Source organism: Xenopus laevis, chromosome 4S (assembly GCF_017654675.1).
Source record: "Xenopus laevis strain J_2021 chromosome 4S, Xenopus_laevis_v10.1, whole genome shotgun sequence".
In the NCBI taxonomy this organism is placed as follows: Eukaryota; Metazoa; Chordata; class Amphibia; order Anura; family Pipidae; genus Xenopus; species Xenopus laevis.
Genome location: NC_054378.1, coordinates 45,101,815 through 45,120,272, shown reverse-complemented (window position 1 = coordinate 45,120,272; position 18,458 = coordinate 45,101,815). Strand labels below are relative to the sequence as shown.

The 18,458-nt window shown below is 36.1% G+C and overlaps 1 protein-coding gene across 1 annotated transcript in view; it reads left to right on the top strand.

Moving 5' to 3' along the window:
* Nucleotides 1-18,458, top strand: part of cdh13.S (cadherin 13 S homeolog) — a 524,164-nt gene that overhangs the window by 298,916 nt on the left and 206,790 nt on the right. Inside the window, exon 5 of the mRNA XM_018260586.2 lies at nucleotides 19-171. Within this exon, the coding sequence (XP_018116075.2) occupies nucleotides 19-171 (153 nt within the window). The remainder of the gene's footprint in view (nucleotides 1-18; nucleotides 172-18,458) is intronic.

Below are 18,458 nucleotides of genomic sequence, written 5' to 3'. Positions count from 1 at the left end.
GTGATTATTATGTCCTAGGTGGTTGTAAGTGATCGGATACCAGGCTCCAAAATACGACTTTACGGCAAAGGAGTGGATCAAGAGCCCAAGGGAATTTTCAGAATAAATGAAAATACAGGAGAGGTCTCAGTGACGAAAGCCCTTGACAGAGAGGCAATTCCATCTTACCTGGTAGGCATGCTAGTCATGTATTGTACATTAGCTTTTTAAATTTGCCTTCACTTTGTGATAAGAATTTGTTGGGCATGTGCTGAAAACACAAAATAATTTGTAGCACAATATTTACATTACAGTTTCATATAGTTGATTTAAGGATCTCTCAGCTTTTCAAAAGGTTGAGAGGCAAATAAACGGAATTGAATTATTAGATATCGATGAGTCATCACATATATTTTCATGGTTATAAACACTAATTGGAATAAATAAATTATGTATTTGAAGGAGAGATTAGTTTTCGCAATTTCAGTGTCTCAGTTACATAGTTACATAGTTACATAGTTAAATTGGGTTGAAAAAAGACAAAGTCCATCAAGTTTCAAATGAAAACACAGCATCCATACACACACCCCTCTCTACTTTCACATAAATTCTATATACCCATATCTATATTAACAATAGCCTTTGATATGTCTGTCCAAAAAATCATCCAAGCCATTCTTAAAATCAGCCATCATAACATCTCCCGGCAGTGCATTCCACAACATCACTGTCCTCACTGTGAAGAACCACCCAAGTTGCTTCAAATTAAAGTTCTTTTCTTCTGAAGGGGGAGCCTCTGGGACAGTGATCCTCTTTATGGGTAAAAAAATCCACTGCTATTTGTCTGTAGCTCCTAATACTTTCTTTTTCTGAATTATTCCAGGAAGGATTTTCTGGAATGTGAGCTACAGACACACCTTAAACAGCATTGGGAAAAAAAGGTTAATTACCCCTGCTTTAGAAATAGAAATGCCATGTTTTACATCTAAAGCTGTCTTCAGAGGGTCAAAATAACCAACCTTTTCTCAGGTGCCTCCTTTCAGAACTATTCTGATACGTGACCAATGTTGGACCAATCAGTTGTGTGGCAGCTACTGAATTACATGTTTTAGGGACCATAGTGGGGGAAAAGAGGACCTCATGTGATTTGAAAACATTGCGTGCACAGCTATACTTTTTCTTTTACCACTGCCACAGAATATTAGCCTTTCATAGTCCTAGATGGTAGCACTCTCAGGCTAATATGTTTGATCTTCGACACAACACTTACTTGTTTTATTTGGGTGCATTTAACTCCCAAGCTGCTTCCTTGCCAACCAACATGTTCAAATTCCGTAAAGGGAGGCAGCACACCAATACATACCAGCAATGCCAGTATATCTTGAAATCAATGCAGAATAAAGGCTAGCATAACTACAGGCAGATTAACTATTACAAGTGACACAACATATGTTGGTCCCCAAGGCCATGTTGGAGGCATAATATGTTGTGTCATTCACAATAAAAATTGTTGGAACTCATGTGTGAATACATCTGCTACTGGAAAGGGTACTGGATCTAATGTTATGCTTTCTCTATGGACATCTATTAGTACATTTTTGAAAGACTAAATTGGTCTTATTTTGTTTGCTTAATTTAGTTTCTTAGCCTATAACATTGCAAGAAAATATCACAAGAATATAATTCATGCAGACCAGCTTATGTATTAGTGTGCTTTGCAATCACAATGAGAAGATAACAAATAAATCATTTGAATAGGGAATTAAATTCTCATAATACGGTAGAAATGTTAATATAATTTAGTCTGCATTGTGTACAGCTATTTCCTACCGTACTGAAGTTCTGACAATGAATTTATAAGTTCCATTAATTAGCTGTACAATGGAAAACTGAATTGAAGTACAATCAAACTATTGTAGAGAAAGGTAAAGTAGATGAAATGGAATATAAATAGATTTCTGTTATTTGTTATCATTTTATTCGTTAAGTGGAAATTTACATGGGTTGCATACATCACTGCGCAGAAGTATATTCAACTGAATTTTATAAGATGTATTTTCTAAAGATGAAGATTTAATCAGATAAACTGAGGTCATTTTTAAGTATTGATGGGCTATTTGTGATTGCAAAATTTGCTTACAATACATTGACCAGGGTAGGGTCAAGGCAATAGGTCATCCGTATCTAACCCAACTAACTTCTTATCCATCTAGCCACTCTTCCCCTCAATTCAAGCCCAAAAAAACTTCATGCAGAGTCCAGGACAGATGTAGCTGCAGCCTTTATTTGCACAATAAAAACAATGGACTATTTGTCCAAATGCATCAAAGTCAATGGCTGTTAGAATAATTTCGCAAAATCATTCACAGGCGGGAAGATGCGGAAATTTTCTGTGAATCCATGCCTGGCAAAGTTATTCGCCCATCACTAATCTAGACGGAACAAAATGTGTAGACGTAGGGAGCACACAACGATATAAAAAATATGTACCAGACCATTTTCATTAATCTTTTCTCTTCATGTTAGCTGGCTTACTTGCTAAATTTAATTATTCAGATGATACCGGGAGATAACTAATTACTGCACCAGGTCGATGAAATGTGAACTTTATGTTTTTCTTTTTTCTCTTTCTTTCTTTATTTTCCTTGTGTGCAAATTTTTAAGGACCTTTAGACATTGCCCTATGATACTAAAGTAGTCATTATAGTTATTAACAAGCAAAGGCAAACCTCTTATTTGATTATGTTTCCTGGGAAATAGAGGTCACGCATAGTACTTTAAAAATAAATCTAATTTGCAACATTGAGAAAAAAAATGTAAATACTAGCAAGACTTTTTAATCCCATGGATAGATTAACATTATTCTGTTCTTTCTTTAATTAATTGTATGTGCTGTTTTACTTGTATTCAACAAAGCTCTTTGACAGTTATTTAAAAACAATGCAAACATTTTTTGGTATTCTGAAATGGTAATAATACATAAGGTCTAGGTGCTGATTATGGTTTTTTACTTAATTTGGATCTCTACAATTCTCAAATCTTTTCCAGCCTGTAGGAAAACTGTTTTTAAGGGTAAGGGGGTCTGGGAGCTTAATAAATATCAAACTTTTGCTTTTTTAACCATTATTTAGATTCATGATTTTTAATGCAAAAAAAATTGAATTGCAGAACAAAATATGAACTTTGATTAATAACCCATTTGCAGTCATTTTTTTGTGTTTTGTTCTTTTATTCTGCAACTATTCTGCTTAATTACCCTAGACCAGACATTAGGTTGGATGTCAAAAAGGAAAATGGGTCCAAATAGAAAAAAAAGGAATACAAAAAATAAACATCATAAAACCTGCCTTGCATTCAGTTTGTATTTTGGTTTCCAGGTAAACATCCTTGAAAACCACACAGCATTGTCAGTTAAAGCTATTCTAACAATACAGTTAAACATGAAGATGGCACTTCCAGAAAAATCTCTGTGATTTTTAAGCTAGAGTAGCCCAAAAATACAAACCCAACTTTTCAGTGATCAGTGGAAGTCATTATTTGTTATGGGAGAAACTAATTTGCAGTGCTGAGTGAATAGCCAGGGCTGTATTTAAAGGCTGCTTTAGCTTTAGAAATAATGTGGCTTTTGGTGAAAACCAAAGTACCATCTCCATAATATTGGATTGGGGCATTGTTAGTTCTGCATCAGTAAGTGATAGGGATGAATTTGCAGGAATTGAGTTGCCAGGGTGCTATTTTAGTCTTCCACAGGAGGAAGCAATGTGAGGACAGTAGAGCAGTCCTCCCACCCTCTGTGTTAAGGTACAGTATGAGGAAATTGCATATAAAGTGTTACTACGGCCCCCTACGTGTTTTTTGACTTATTGGTAGGTAGGAGTAGGTGGGTAGTAGTTGTCACTGTTATTTAAATGATGGGTTGAAAGATTTCATAATTTGTACAAGCTGCTTACATTTAGGTGCGGGCTTAAATCAAACTAAAAATGGGTCAAAGTAAGCAAGTTAATACTTTGCATTATATAATTGCATTGTATCATTACATATTTTCAGTGTCATTGTCTCACTACATATTTCAGTGTCACTGTACAGAATGCACTCAACTGACTAAACTCTCAGAAAAACAGAGAAAATATAGAACATGTACAAACTTATAGTTCATTTTATTTCACTGTAAATTACTCAAGCTGTAATTATTTATACTTCTTTCAAAATGTTTTCCTAATGAATTAGCCCCTTACCAGCAAGCATTATATACTAAATAAAATTGAAATCTAAAATAAAAAAATTAATCGTTTGTGAAAATGAACTGTCATCCTGGAGCAGAAAGGCCTATACTTCTTATTAGCTGAATAACCTCAATAGAGTAAACTGCAATATACAATATCCATTTTGACAGGTCCCAGTGGATTTTTCTTTTTAAACAAGAAATCCGTTCCCAGAAAATGTAATATGAAACGAAACTTGGCTGAATACAGCAGATATGAATTTGCTTCAGGATATAGAAGTTTCCTTATATACTTTAAGACTTTAAGCTAGGTGTTGATTACACAGATGCAAAAACAGAATTAAAAAAAGATAACTAATGATGGGCGAATTTGTCCCGTTTCGCTTGGGTTTTAGGTACAAAGGCCTGGGAGGAACAACCAGGACTTGAAAATGGAAATGAGTGGGGGGGGGGGTGAGGGGCAAATAATGCAAGTGTCACAGATATTTGTACAATTTGATCAGTCCTTTGACAGTTTCCTTATTTATTCAAAATGCAGATATAACAAGCGTGAATGAATAAAAAAAGTTTTAAGGGATGGTCTGATGTTTAAGGCCTGATCCTCTGCCAACCATTGCTAAATTCCTTTAAAAACTTTGTTTACATGCAGCCGGCTTGTCCCGATATATAGATAGATAGACAGATAGACAGACAGACAGACAGACAGACAGACAGACAGACAGACAGACAGACAGACGATAGATAGATAGATAGATAGATAGATAGACAGAGATAGATAGATTATTTATTAAGTCCGATTTTTTCTGGTCAGAGTTTTAAAGGGAACACCACTTTTTCATGGGAAAAAAAATTTGATTTTTTCAATATTGATTATACCCCGAGGCTGCTAAAAGTCTAAATAAAAAAAATACTTCATCTTAAACCTGCCAAGGTCACGTAGAAGTCAATGGCAGATGTCCCTTTTACAATTGGAAGATTTGCACTGGTTTTCGTTTGATAATTCAAAAAATGTTTGGAGTTTTTGGGCATCAGAAAAAAAATCATAGGATTCAGTTTTTTCCCCCACTTTATTAAGAGTTTATATGGTCTTTTCCTGCGTAAAATTTTTCAAATTATTTTATTGATAAATAAGGTAAAATTGTGGAGGAGCATTTGGTCGAAGTTTTTTTACTAAAATAATGAGAACATTTTGAAATATAGTAAATAACCCCCTAAATGTACTGTATATGTATGATTTATATTATGAACACAGGGTGATACTAAAATCTCTTGCTGCTTTGTTGCATGAAGTGACTTTGTAAAGCCATTAAAGGTGTAAACGTGGGTTTATAACAAAAACATAGGCATGTCAGTTGAACAATACCACTCATTAAGCTTAGCAATAGCACTCTTATTCTCAAGAGGAGGAGGGCATAAATGAATGCTATGCTGTTGACAGTGTGTTCATCAGGAGAGTGCCAGGGAGGCAATAACAGTTGTTTTTATATGTGAGTACCAAGGGGTCCATTTACTAAAGTGTGGTAAATTTGACTAAATGTTTCCACATGTTATCGATTCGAAGATTTTTCCGCCAAAATATTTGCAGCGACTAAGTTTACTAAACAGCGATGTGCTCAGAAGTAAATGCGATCACTTGCATTAAAGGGATACTGTCATGGGAAAAAACATTTATTCAAAATGAATCGGTTAATAGTGCTGCTCCAGCAGAATTCTGCGCCATGTCAGATTTCAAAATTGAATATAAAAAAATCTGTTTGCTCTTTTGAGAAATGGATTCCAGTGCAGAATTCTGCTGGAGCAGCACCATTAACGAATTCATTTGGAAAAAAAAAGTTTTCTGATGACAGGATCCCTTTAACAACGTTAACGAACCAGCTTACGTTAGCAGTAATTTTATCAAGTTGCAAATTTTCTGGTGACAAATTAAGTTTGTGAATATTTATGCTATAAAATAGTCTTGTTTTATGGCGGTTATTATGGCAATTTTTACTGTGACATGGCCAGAAAAGCATCTTCAAAACTCAAACTTTATTGACTGATTATACTATCCAACAACATTACCAGAGTAACACCAAACATGTATGCATCATATAAACCGATACTTTATCCATCCAGTCACAAACCCTTCTGCCAATAGAATCATATGAACAAGAAATCATACCAGTCAATCTCTTTGCATCATATAAATGCACAGTTTAATGTAGCCAATCACAATGAAGCCAAACCCCCTGCCAATAGGATCATAAAGTTACAGAAATTAAATATATACAGCCAATAGACACCTGTCATTTCATTTCATAATACTCCCCCTAGCTGAAATTGCTGCTGTTGCAGCAGATAGAAGCAGAAGCCAAAGCATCCTGTCAGCAATAGCTACAGATCTCTCACCTGTCAGCAATGGCTACAGCAAAGAACGATGGGTAAAAAAGTATTATTGGATATTTCCGGTTCCCTTGCAATTTTCTGACGGAAAAAAAGATTTACCGCCACTATATACATGGCGGTGAAATTTTGCAAATATTCCGGCATTAATTTTGTCTTTCGCACATTTTGCTGTTTGGTAAACCGGCCATTAATGTGTACATAGAGTTATTTTCAGAAAAGGCGAAAACTGGCACACATATTCTTGTGCAAGAAAATTTGCAAATGTATATTTACCGCAGGTTAGTAAACTGGCGAAAACTTATTATAAGTTATAAATTTGTCTATATTTTGTGCACATATTTTAACCGCACCCAAGAGCCAAAACAAAGGTTTCATAGCTTTGTGTATTTTTTGCTGAATATTAATTATCTTGAGGGACTCCTATAAAAGAACAATGTTATTGTTGTTTTCTGCACAGTGCGGGCTATGATCAAATTTAGTGATGGGCGAATTTGCGCCGTTTCGCTTCTCCGGAAAATTCTCGAATTTCCAGCGAAATGTCGGAAAATTCGCTAAATGTTGCCGGCATCTCGTTTTTTATGCCGGCGTCCGTCCGTACTCAGCATCAACAGAGGAAACTTGTGCATACAAACCCTCCCCCCCCCCCCACAGTAATGACCATATATTAATGTAATGTACTAGAAGTGCTGTACACTACTACCACTTGTCTCCATCTGATAGTATATGAGTCCTTAAATGTATAGTTAATTAAAACTATTATATACATGCCATTTCTTATTACATTAAATAGTTTTTTCTCGTAGACTTCCTTAAAATATCCACTGAAATTTGGTTAAATAAATACTTATAGTATGTCATAAAAATCCAGCAGATCTTGTTTTAAAGAATGTTACTCACAACGCACTGCCAAAGGGAGAAACAAGCACGCAACTAATCATGGTTACTTTAAACATCACATTGCATCTAGAAATTTGTGTTAGGAAATGTATTCCTATTTATTGCAGCTTGTGAACAACCAGATTCATATTTTTCATGTTCTTATGTAGAAATTAACTATTTGAAAGCCTTTTATGATTGTTAAATCCCTATGGTTACACATGAACTGTGCACGTTTGTGCTAGAACAGCAGTCACAAGATGTTAAGAATGGAGCAAAAAACAATAATGGCATTTTATTGATCAAGACAAAATATTATTGCTGCTACCTTGAGGACCTCCCATGCAAATAGCACAAGCCTGTTTTGATGTATTGGCAAGAAATAATATAGTTACTGATATACAGTACAATGGGTGCAGATTTTAGCAGTAACTGTTCGTAAACACAAATGATTTTATTGCTTATATTCAGACTCTTCTATGAATGACCACTGTGCTTATTACCAGTCTAGCAGCAGCTGAGTAATCATTTATGTTTTAACGAAGCTAATGTAGTTAGAGGTTGCTTTGCCCAACAAACAGCTCAGTTGAGACTATCATTTAGTGAACATAACATAAATGTGTCAGCTTTTTGCTAGTTAACATACATGGTATAAGATCTGTTTTAGCATCAGCACTTTCTTGGCACCTATACCATCCTATGGATGACCAGTTCATTAGGAAAATATATATACAATTATGGAATGTATTCATGTAGAGTGCTTGGGACAGGAGTTTTCTTGATATGAAGGTCTCTTCATTAAACATTATTAGCATAAATGCATGCTAACTTAGTTATCATCAGGTGTAAGCTACTGTCTTATTACAGAGAAAGGACAAATCATTTAAAAATGAACACATTTTGTGATATATAACAAGGTCATATTTCTGTGGTTTCTGCATGTTTCTGTACTGAACATAATTTGGATTTAAGTTTAAAAAGCATTTAAAAAGCAATCACTATTGAGAATTTGCTAACTGTGGAATTTTGCCATAACAGAATAGCTTAGTTATGTTTTAATATGTTCTTTGTCAAGACATATAGGATATGTCTCACATGCCTCAATTAAACTGCCCATCTGCTATGAAACTGTTGCAGTTTCCATGTGCACATGTTCAGTACATCATATTGTCTTAATGATAATTTATTAAGCATAATTGCCTTTTGTTGTACATGCCACCGTTTTTAACCATGATTGGTATTTACTGGTATTACTAAACTGTTTTCCATCTTGGATTTGCTTAATTGCTTTCCATTAACTTTGCAATTACCTTGCCTGTTGCTGAGCAGACATACCAAAGATCATTATCTTTACTCTCAGTTTTCTGGCACTTTCTGGCTCAATCCATTGTTGTAGCTGCCTGCAAGTAATCTGTTTTTTTTATGATAATGTTTCTTGTTCCAAAATTATTCCTTCTATAAATGCCTTCTATTTACATTCTCTATCTTTATTATATTAATATCATGTACTGTATATAGCAACTTTGCCTCCATTTGTGATTTATAGAGTAAATGAAATACAAACACAAGATTTAACAAGTAAAGAAGAGGCTGTACTGGTAATGGACTCACTGAGGGTGGGGGTCTCCCAGAGTGTGTGTGATAGAAAATTGGACAGACTTTGGTGAGCAGAGACAAGGTCAAGTGAATTGCCTACTGGTGGGAAGGAGCTGAGGTTATTTGAGAAAGACCATAGGAAGAATTAAGACAAAGAGGCTTGGAGGCAGGTGGCCCATCAGTATCAGTGGGGCGTATTATTATTCCAAGATAATTGCAGTGATATCTATGGAAAGGAATGATAGAAAGGCTGAGAAATCATCCAGAATTTGGGAAGTGGGTCCTGGAGTGCAACGGTAGTATAAAAGGGAACTGTGTACACATTTTATGGACTTTAAATTAAGAAAAGGTGCAGGAAGTTATGAGGTGAATCAGTTAGAACTCCACCTTGTTTGTTGCCTGGTTTGAGGGTGTAGCTTAGTTGTTCAATATAAACAAATCATGAACTGCAGCTAGTTTTTAGAATACAGTTCTAAGGATGCTTAAAAAAGTTGTTTGCACATGGATTGGTAACTGGCTACAGGATCGGTACAGAGGGTGGTTGTTAATGGTACATTCTCTACTTGGAGTAAGGTTGTTAGTGGGGTCCCTCAGGGCTCGGTATGTATGTATCAGTGTTTTCAGATGACACAAATCTATGCAGCCCAATTAATTCCATCCAGGATGCAGCATCCTTGCAACAGGATCTTGACAAACTGGCAGCTAAGATGAGATTCAATGTTTATAAATGTAAAGTCGTGTACCTGGGATGCAAAATATCTAAGACCCTTATACCCTTAATGGGACTGTACTATTCAAATCCACAATGGAAAAGGACCTATGGAGTCATTGTAGATAATAAACTTGGATGTAGCAAGCAATGCCAGTCAGCAGCATCAAGGGCAAATAAGCTCTTGAGCTGTATTAAAAAAGGGCATTGCTACTGTATAGAGCACTGGTAAGGCCCCATCTAGAATATGCCGTACAGTTTTGATTTTTTGCTCAAACAGGACATTATAGAATTAGGGAGGGTACAGAGAAGGGCAACTAAGATGATAAAAGGAATGGAAAATATTAGCTATGAGGAAAAACTTAAGGGGTGATATGATAACTATGTATAAATATACAAGGGGAGCATATAATAAACTCTCTAATGCTTTATTTACCAGTAGGTCTTTCCAGCGGACACAGGTCACCTATTCTGATTAGAAGAAAGGAGGTTCTGTCTAAATAATTAAAAGGTGTTTTTTACAGTGAGAGATGTTAAGATGTGGAATTTTCTCCCTGAATTTTACTGGCTGATACATTAGATAGCTTGAAGAAGTGGTTAGATGGCTTTGGAGAGAATACAATGTTATGAAATATAGCTTGTAGTACAAGTTGATCCAGGGACGAGTCCGATTGCCATCTTGGAGTCAGGAAGGACTTTTTTCCACTCTGAGGCAAATTGGAGAGGCTTCAAATTTTATTTTTTTTGCCTACCACTGGATCAACTAGCAGGTTATATAGATTTGTATATGTGAGTTGTGACAGAGTAAAACAAGATGATGTTGTAATGACAAAAAATAGCAGTGCAGTATTTAGTAAATGATACGGACACATTCCAAAGCTCTGTACAAAGGAAAAATTAAAAAAGTAATCTTATAAAAAAAAATATATAAAAATATTATATATAATAAAGTCCTCATAAAATAGGAACTACCTTTTAATTTACTGTAGAGAGATAGATAGACAGACAGACAGACAATGTAGATACCATAGTAGTGGAGAAAACACACAAAAAAAATCCACCAACTGCCTGGGTGCCGAGTTCAGCAAGCACATCCACAGCAATAACTCAGCACTCACAGGACTTGCTTTAAAATGAAAAAAAAAATCCTTTTTATTGTGCAAAATCTTCTGTTATTAGTGTCCAAGAGAGTGTTTTACCATCAAGCATTGATTATCTATCCCTAGGGAGTATGAATTTAAACAAATAAATACAAATTTGTTATTATTACCAAAGCTGTAAAATCCTGCTGAATAAAACTCACTGACCTCCAAGATTTCACTGAAAAGCCATCCATCATTAGTATAATCTGAAATATATATATACTCACAGGTTATTTGGGGTGGTTCAGAAAAGTCAAAAATCTGATTAAATAAAGAATTTGTCAATTTTGCCACACTGCTGATTCTTCTGCTATATGCCATATATCCAGGATTAGACAGAAATTTACATTTGATTTGTGTATGACTTATTAGACATCAGATAATTCTATATATACTTTCCTGCTATTTACATAGTTAGTTACATAGTTAAATAGGGTTGCAAAAAGACAAAGTCCATCAAGTTCAACCCTCCAAATGAAAACCCAGCATCCATACATAAACCCCTCCCTACTTTTAATTAAATTCTATATACCCATATCTATACTAACTATAGAGTTTAGTATCACAATAGCCTTTGATATTATGTCTGTCCACAAAATCATCCAAGCCACTCTTAAAGGCATTAACTGAATCAGCCATCACAACCTCACTGTCTTGACCCCCCTACGTTGCTTCAAATGAAAGTTCTTTTCTTCTAGTCTAAAGGGGTGGCCTCTTGGACAGTGATCCACTAAAAAGGTCCCCTGCCATTTGTCTATAATGTCCTCTAATGTACTTGTAAAGTGCAATCATGTCCCCTCATATGCGCCTTTTTTTCCAGAGAAAACAACCCCAACCTTGACAGTCTACCCTCATATTTATTATTAAGTCTTCCATCCCTCCAACCAGTTTAGTTGCACGTCTCTGCACTCTCTCCAGCTCATTTATATCCCTCTTAAGGACTGGAGTCCAAAACTGCACTCCAGATCAGGCCTTACCGGGGACCTATAAAGAGGCATAATTATGTTTTCATCCCTTGAGTTAATGCCCTTTTTTATGCAAGACAGAACTTTATTTGCTTTAGTAGCCACAGAATGACACTACCCAGAATTAGACAACGTGTTACCTACAAAAACCCCTAGATCCTTCTCATTTAAGGAAACTCAGCACACTGCCATTTAGTGTATAACTTGCATTTATATTATTTTTGCCAAAGTGCATAACCTTGCATTTATCAACATTGAACCTCAGTTTCCAGTTTGCTGCCCAATTTCCCAAGTTAGACAAATTACTCTGCAAAATGGCAGCATCCTGCATGGAACCTATAGTTCTGCACAATTTAGTATCATCTGCAAAAATAGAAACAGTACTTTCAATGCCCACCTCCAGGTCATTAATAAACAAGTTGAAAAGCAAGGGACCTAGTACAGAGCCCTGCGGTATTCCACTAACAACACTGGTCCAATTAGAAAATGTTCCATTTACCACCACTCTTTGTAGTCTATCTTTTAGCCAGTTCTCTATCCAGGTACAAATACTATGTTCCAGGCCAACATTCCTTAATTTAACCAGTAAACTTTTGTGTGGCACTGTATCAAATGCTTTAGCAATGTCTAAGTAGGTCACATCCACTGTGCTCCCAGAATCAAGGTCCCTGCTTACCTTCTCATAAGACAGAATTAAGTTAGTCTGGCAAGATCTATTACTCATAAAACCATGATGGCACAAACTCATAGTATTATGATTTGTTATAAAGTCCAGTATCTTATCCTTTATTAACCCTTCAAAAAGTTTTCCTACCACTGACGTCAGACTAACTGGCAGACTAACTGTTGCAGAGATGCCCTTATACTGTCAAAGTTTACACGTCTGAAATTTAGTGTTTTAGTTACTCCCTTATAGAATTGCTTCTGCAAAAGAATCTCAAAGGAGACCATGTTGTGATCACTATTCCCTAAAAGCTCACCCACACAAATGCTAGAGATGAGTTCAGTATTATTAGTTATTACAAGATCAAAAAGTGAGTTATTCTTAGTAGGTTTTTGAACGAGCTGGAATAAAAAGTTGTCATTCAGCAAATCCTACGCAAACCTACTAGCTTTTTCTGTCTTGGCAACCCCATTACCCCAGTCAATGTCTGGATAACTAAAGTCACCCATAGTAATAACTTGACCTGGTCGTGAAGCCACTTCTATTTGTAAGAGTAGCTGGTCTTCATACTTGTCACTTATACGAGGTGGTTTATAGCATACACCAATGATAATTCTCTTTGTAACCTTTTGCCCAGTCAAAATCTCTACCCAGAGTGATTCTACACCCTCACCAGTGCCAGCTTTGGTTATTTCTTTAGCGCATGGCTTTAATTCAGGCTTTACATACAAACACACTCCTCCACCCTTATTAATCCCTCTGTCCCTCCTCAAAAGGGTGTAACCATTTAAATTCACAGTCCAGTCACATGTTTCATCCCACCAGGTCTCAGTACTAATTATATCATAATTTTTAGTCCATGCAATTAATTCCAGGTCTCCCATTTTACCTGACTCAATGCATTTGCCAGCATACAGCATTCAGCTCAGAGGCGTATTATCGGCAGCGGGCATCACAGTCCAAGGATTCGTCAGCTTTTTTTGGTTTCATTGTGATTGGCTACATTAAACTGTGCATTTCTATGAAGCAAAGAGATTGACTGCTATGATTTCTTGTTCATAAGATTCTATTGGCAGAAGGGTTTATATGATGCATAAATGTTTGATTGGTGTTACTCTGGTAATGTTGTTGGATGGTATAATCACCAGTCAATAAAGTTTATGAGTTTTGAAGATGCATTTCTGGCCATAAATGTCACAGTAAAAATTGCCATAATAACCGCCATAAAACAAGACTATTTTATAGCATAAATATTCTCAAAAACCTAATTTATCGCCAGAAAATGCCCAAATCGCTAAAATTACCGCTAATGTAAGCTGGTTTGTTAACGTAGTTACTGCAAGTGATCGCAATGACTTCTGAGCGCATCGCTGTTTAGTAAACTTAGTCGCTAATATTCTGGCGGAAAAATCTTCTCAGCGATAACATGCGGAAACTTAAAGTCAAATTTACTGCACTTTAGTAAATGGACTCCAAAGTCACACATACAGCACTATCTTCACCCCTCCATCACTACCAATTCTCATGTTGCCACATTAACAAATGGGGGTAAAGGGGTAACACTGTATCTACGCATCAGATGTTCATTAATGAATTCACTTATGACTTGATTCTTTAACCTAATTAAATAATTTGGGCTGTCCTGTTACACCCAGACCATGGGAACCGAGCAATACAGGTTGGGAAGTTAATAAAATGTACTTTGATTATGCAGTGGCTGATATTCAGTCATCCCTATGTTGGGCATTTTGCATAATTATATATAATTATATAGTAATGGAAGTCTGGTAACCATACAATAATGCATGGAGAGTTCTTAACTTGCACTTGCTTTCTCATTTGTCACCACTCAAAGCTTATATGAAAACTGTAACAAATTATAATTACAGTTATTACAATTAGTTGCATATTTATAATTTTTTAAACATTTTTATGCCATTTTTGAGCACAAATTTAGAAAATTTTGGATTGGTTAATAACAATCACATTAAGTTAAATCAAAATTGCAAATAGCAGTTAACCATTCATTTTTTCAAGCAAGAGGAATCTGCAAGCATTATCGAGAGGAAAAATCATGATTAGGTGGTAAGATTTTAATATAATTTAAAGTGATTTTTTAAAAGTGCAGCAAATTCACAATCTCTTTTTGTGCTGTGATTTTGCTGAAAATTGCTTATTATAAATAATCTTTTTGAGATCATTATAAATGACAGTGGAATTATCTATCTACAAGTACTTTGGAGGGTTATTTATTGAAGGTAGAAATGTATTGGTTTTGGATACCACAACTAAACTCACAAACACCAAAACCACAATTGTTATTGAATTTTTTAAAGGATCCCAATAAAAAAGTGCAAATGAAAAAAAACCACTGAAAGATGCACTAAAAATAAAATTGCGTTTTTTGACAATTCCTAGTGAAAAGAAATTGTCAGATTTGATTAAAAGTGTCCAATAAGATCAGCACAGTTCCCATTGACTCAACAACTTTTACTTAGCAAAGTTTGGTATTAAAGGTTTTCATGGCTTTGTCACTTAATACATTTTGAATTTGTAGAGCTTTTAAGAAATATTGAAAACCAACAATTTTTTGAGATTTGTGGAAAAAAATGCTATTTGCTGAATAGTAAATGGGCCTCTATATGTTATGCTTTAAACTAAAGCTCACCATAGTCTAGCATAGTCACCATTTCAAAAAACTGCCCTTAAAATGTATTATATATATATATATATATATATATAATATTGAGTGGCAGAATAATACTCTGGTGAACTGTGAAAAAGATGCCCCACTACCCATGTTTTATTCCTGTATTAGGCGCAAAGCATATAAATTGTAAGGCTGGTTAAAGCTATATAATCATACTCTTCTTGCTTGATTTGAAAATTCTATATGTGGACAAAGACTGCACCTCTATTACATTCATTGCAGTTTTATGTGCATTGCTATTTGCATTTGTTTTTTCATTTTTACCAGCAAAATAGACACTACCCTGTTATTACTGGAGCACTTCTATTCCATTTGAAACACTACAAAATTGTCATTAAAATAGATTTTGTAAAAAGTGCTTAATATATTTAAGAATAATATACCATAGCTACTTGAAATGCAACCAACTAATTTCCACATAGTTAACAATATTTTTTTTTTGTAAGCAGCACAATTATGGCAGGTACTTCTCATTTAAGTCTTGACTGCAAGATTCCTTTGCTACTGTACTGCAAACATATTATCTCCCTTGTTGAAATTACTTTTCTAATGATATTTTTAAACATCTTCGTAATACTCTGACTGGAGCTGTGATGTCCTGGATTTTAATTTTATTTCCGGCCATTAGCTGTGACTTCAACAAACATTACTGCTCTGAAGCATAATCCCATTTGATTTTTCTTTTATCATATTTTACAAGTTGCATTTTAAGAAAGTGAAGACAAGAATTATTTTGCCACAGGATATAAGGTGCTCTTATTATTAGTAAATAATACTAAACACTGTGCCACACCGATATAATGGTTATGCAGGTTATAATGTTTGGTTTATGGTCATCTAGTCACAGGGATACCAAGTAGCCAGCTTAAGACCCAACAAGAAGTTAGAAAAGAACCAATGCCCTCCATAGGGCAATGTCTGGAGGCTTATTTATCAACTCTCATATTACAGTGAAACCTCAATTTTAAGTACCCTGATTTTAATTTCTCTCATTTTACAGTCTGATTGGTTGATGTGTAAAGCAGCATTGTGAGTACCCAGGGCCACCATTAGAAATCACTGGGCTCTGTACAACAACTAGTGCCCAAGCCCCACCCCAGATCCCGCCCACTCCACCCAAGCCCCACTCCATCCCACCCAAAGACCACACAGACATCAGCGCTAAAAAAGTAACCCCCCCACACACAAGTTATAAAAAGCTATTAATGGTCAGGGTACACTTATAAGTTAAAAAAAAAAAACATTGGTGCCAGGGCCCCCTTACAAGTTAAAAAAAAATTGGTGCCCCAATATTTAAAAAAAAAAAAAACATTTGTGGCAGGGGCCTATAGAATATTAAAATAATACATTGGTGGCCAGGGGATTAAAAAAAAACAAAAAACTACATTGGTGTTCAGTAGAATTGAACTCGTGGCTTCAGGACTTCAACTTCGCCTCCTTTCATGACTTTGGGTCTTTTCGCAGCTTCAGGACTTCAATTTCGGCTGTTTTCGTGACTTCGGGTCTTTTCCCCGTTCCAGGACTTTGGCTTCGGCTATTTTCGCGACTTCGGGTCTTTTCGCCTCTTCGGGAGTTCGGCTTCGGCTGTTTTCGTGGCTTCGGCTGTTCTCGGCACTTCCGCATTTCAGCTGTTCTGGATGGCCGACTCTTTTCAAAAGTGCAGCACTGCCGGGCCACCCTTCATGCCCGGGCCACTTGTCCCCCCTGTCCCCCCCCCCTGATGGCGGCCCTGTGAGTACCTGGTGGTCTAGTTGGATGGCAGGGATGCCTGGCTCTGCCTCCTCTCCAGACCTGGTCTGGTGTTTGCTGTTCGGTAATGACGCATGCTCACACCGCTTCCAGGTTTTGACCCATGCAATTCATCTGTCATTGTGATTGCTGCAAATTTCAAATATTTAAAGGTACCAATCAATATTCACCTTGCCCAATGTAGATATATTTTATATAGTTCCTGGGTGTGTTTATAGTTCAGATCTCTGTTTTTGACCGTTGCCTGTCCCTGAACTGTCTATTATTGACCATACTTCTGATCCTAACTTTGTACCGCGCTACTGGTATCGACCTCAGTCTGTGACCTCGATTGGGCTTCTGGTTCCTGATTTTGTACCGCACTTTCTGTTTGGCATTGACCTTGGCCTGCCCGTAGACTACACTTCTGGTTCCCCGTCCTTCCTGTATACATTTGGTTCCCTAGTCTTCCCAGAACTCTCTCATTAGTCCTCTCACTTTAAGACCTGGTGGCATCCAAGTAGTGTAGGGCTACTCCAAGTGCTGTTATACTATACATGGAAGCGTGAGCCATGACCGGGACCTTGGTGTTAGTTCTGGGTTTCGGGATACTTTGTTATAAGCGTAATGGAGATCCACTGCATAACTTGCATTGAGATCAATAATGTCTAATCTCATTTTTAGCAGAGAAGACAAGTTGATGGAAATCAGATAAGTACTTGAATGTTAAAAAGCCTAAGGGAAATACTAGTTCAGTTGGCTTAAGCACTGCTTTGGGACAGGAAAAGTTCTTGTTTAAACCCTTCAGTGAAACTCCACAAAAAATAATAATTCACCCAGTATGGTAGCACTTAGGAACCTCCACGTGACAGAAGAACTGCAATTAACAGAATGGGTTTGTATGAAATCTTAATTTATGCAGATTATGACTGTGTAGGATCTGAAAATCTGAGCAAAAATATCCCTAGGTTGTTTTGTGGGCAATTCAAAGCATCTAAGCAAATGTTGTGCTGCAATTTATACCACGCATATCATATACAATTTGTAGCACAATATTTGCTCAGATACGCATGTATCTCTAAGTTTAAAGTCTAATTAAAAATATTTTTTACGCTTATATTTAGGGGGTTATTTATCAATGTCCGAATTTATCTCAATATTTTCTGCTACAAAATCCGATCAAATCCACTCTGGTTTTTTACGCTTATTTATTATTACATTTTCCCGAAAATTTGCTTTACAGGAAAAATCTGATTCTCGCGTTTTTTTTTAATTTTTCATCCGATTTTTGCGATTTTACCAATTTTTTTCAGGAGGGGGGGGTTGTGCTTGGAACAACTGGACTATCTACTGCAATTGTGCCCAAAACAGTAGAAACTCAATATTTTCAAATCTGTCTGGTGTCATTCAGACTTTCTGGGCGTCCAATCCGATACATTCGAATGTCACAACCTGAAAAAGTTTTGGTTTTCGTGCGACAAT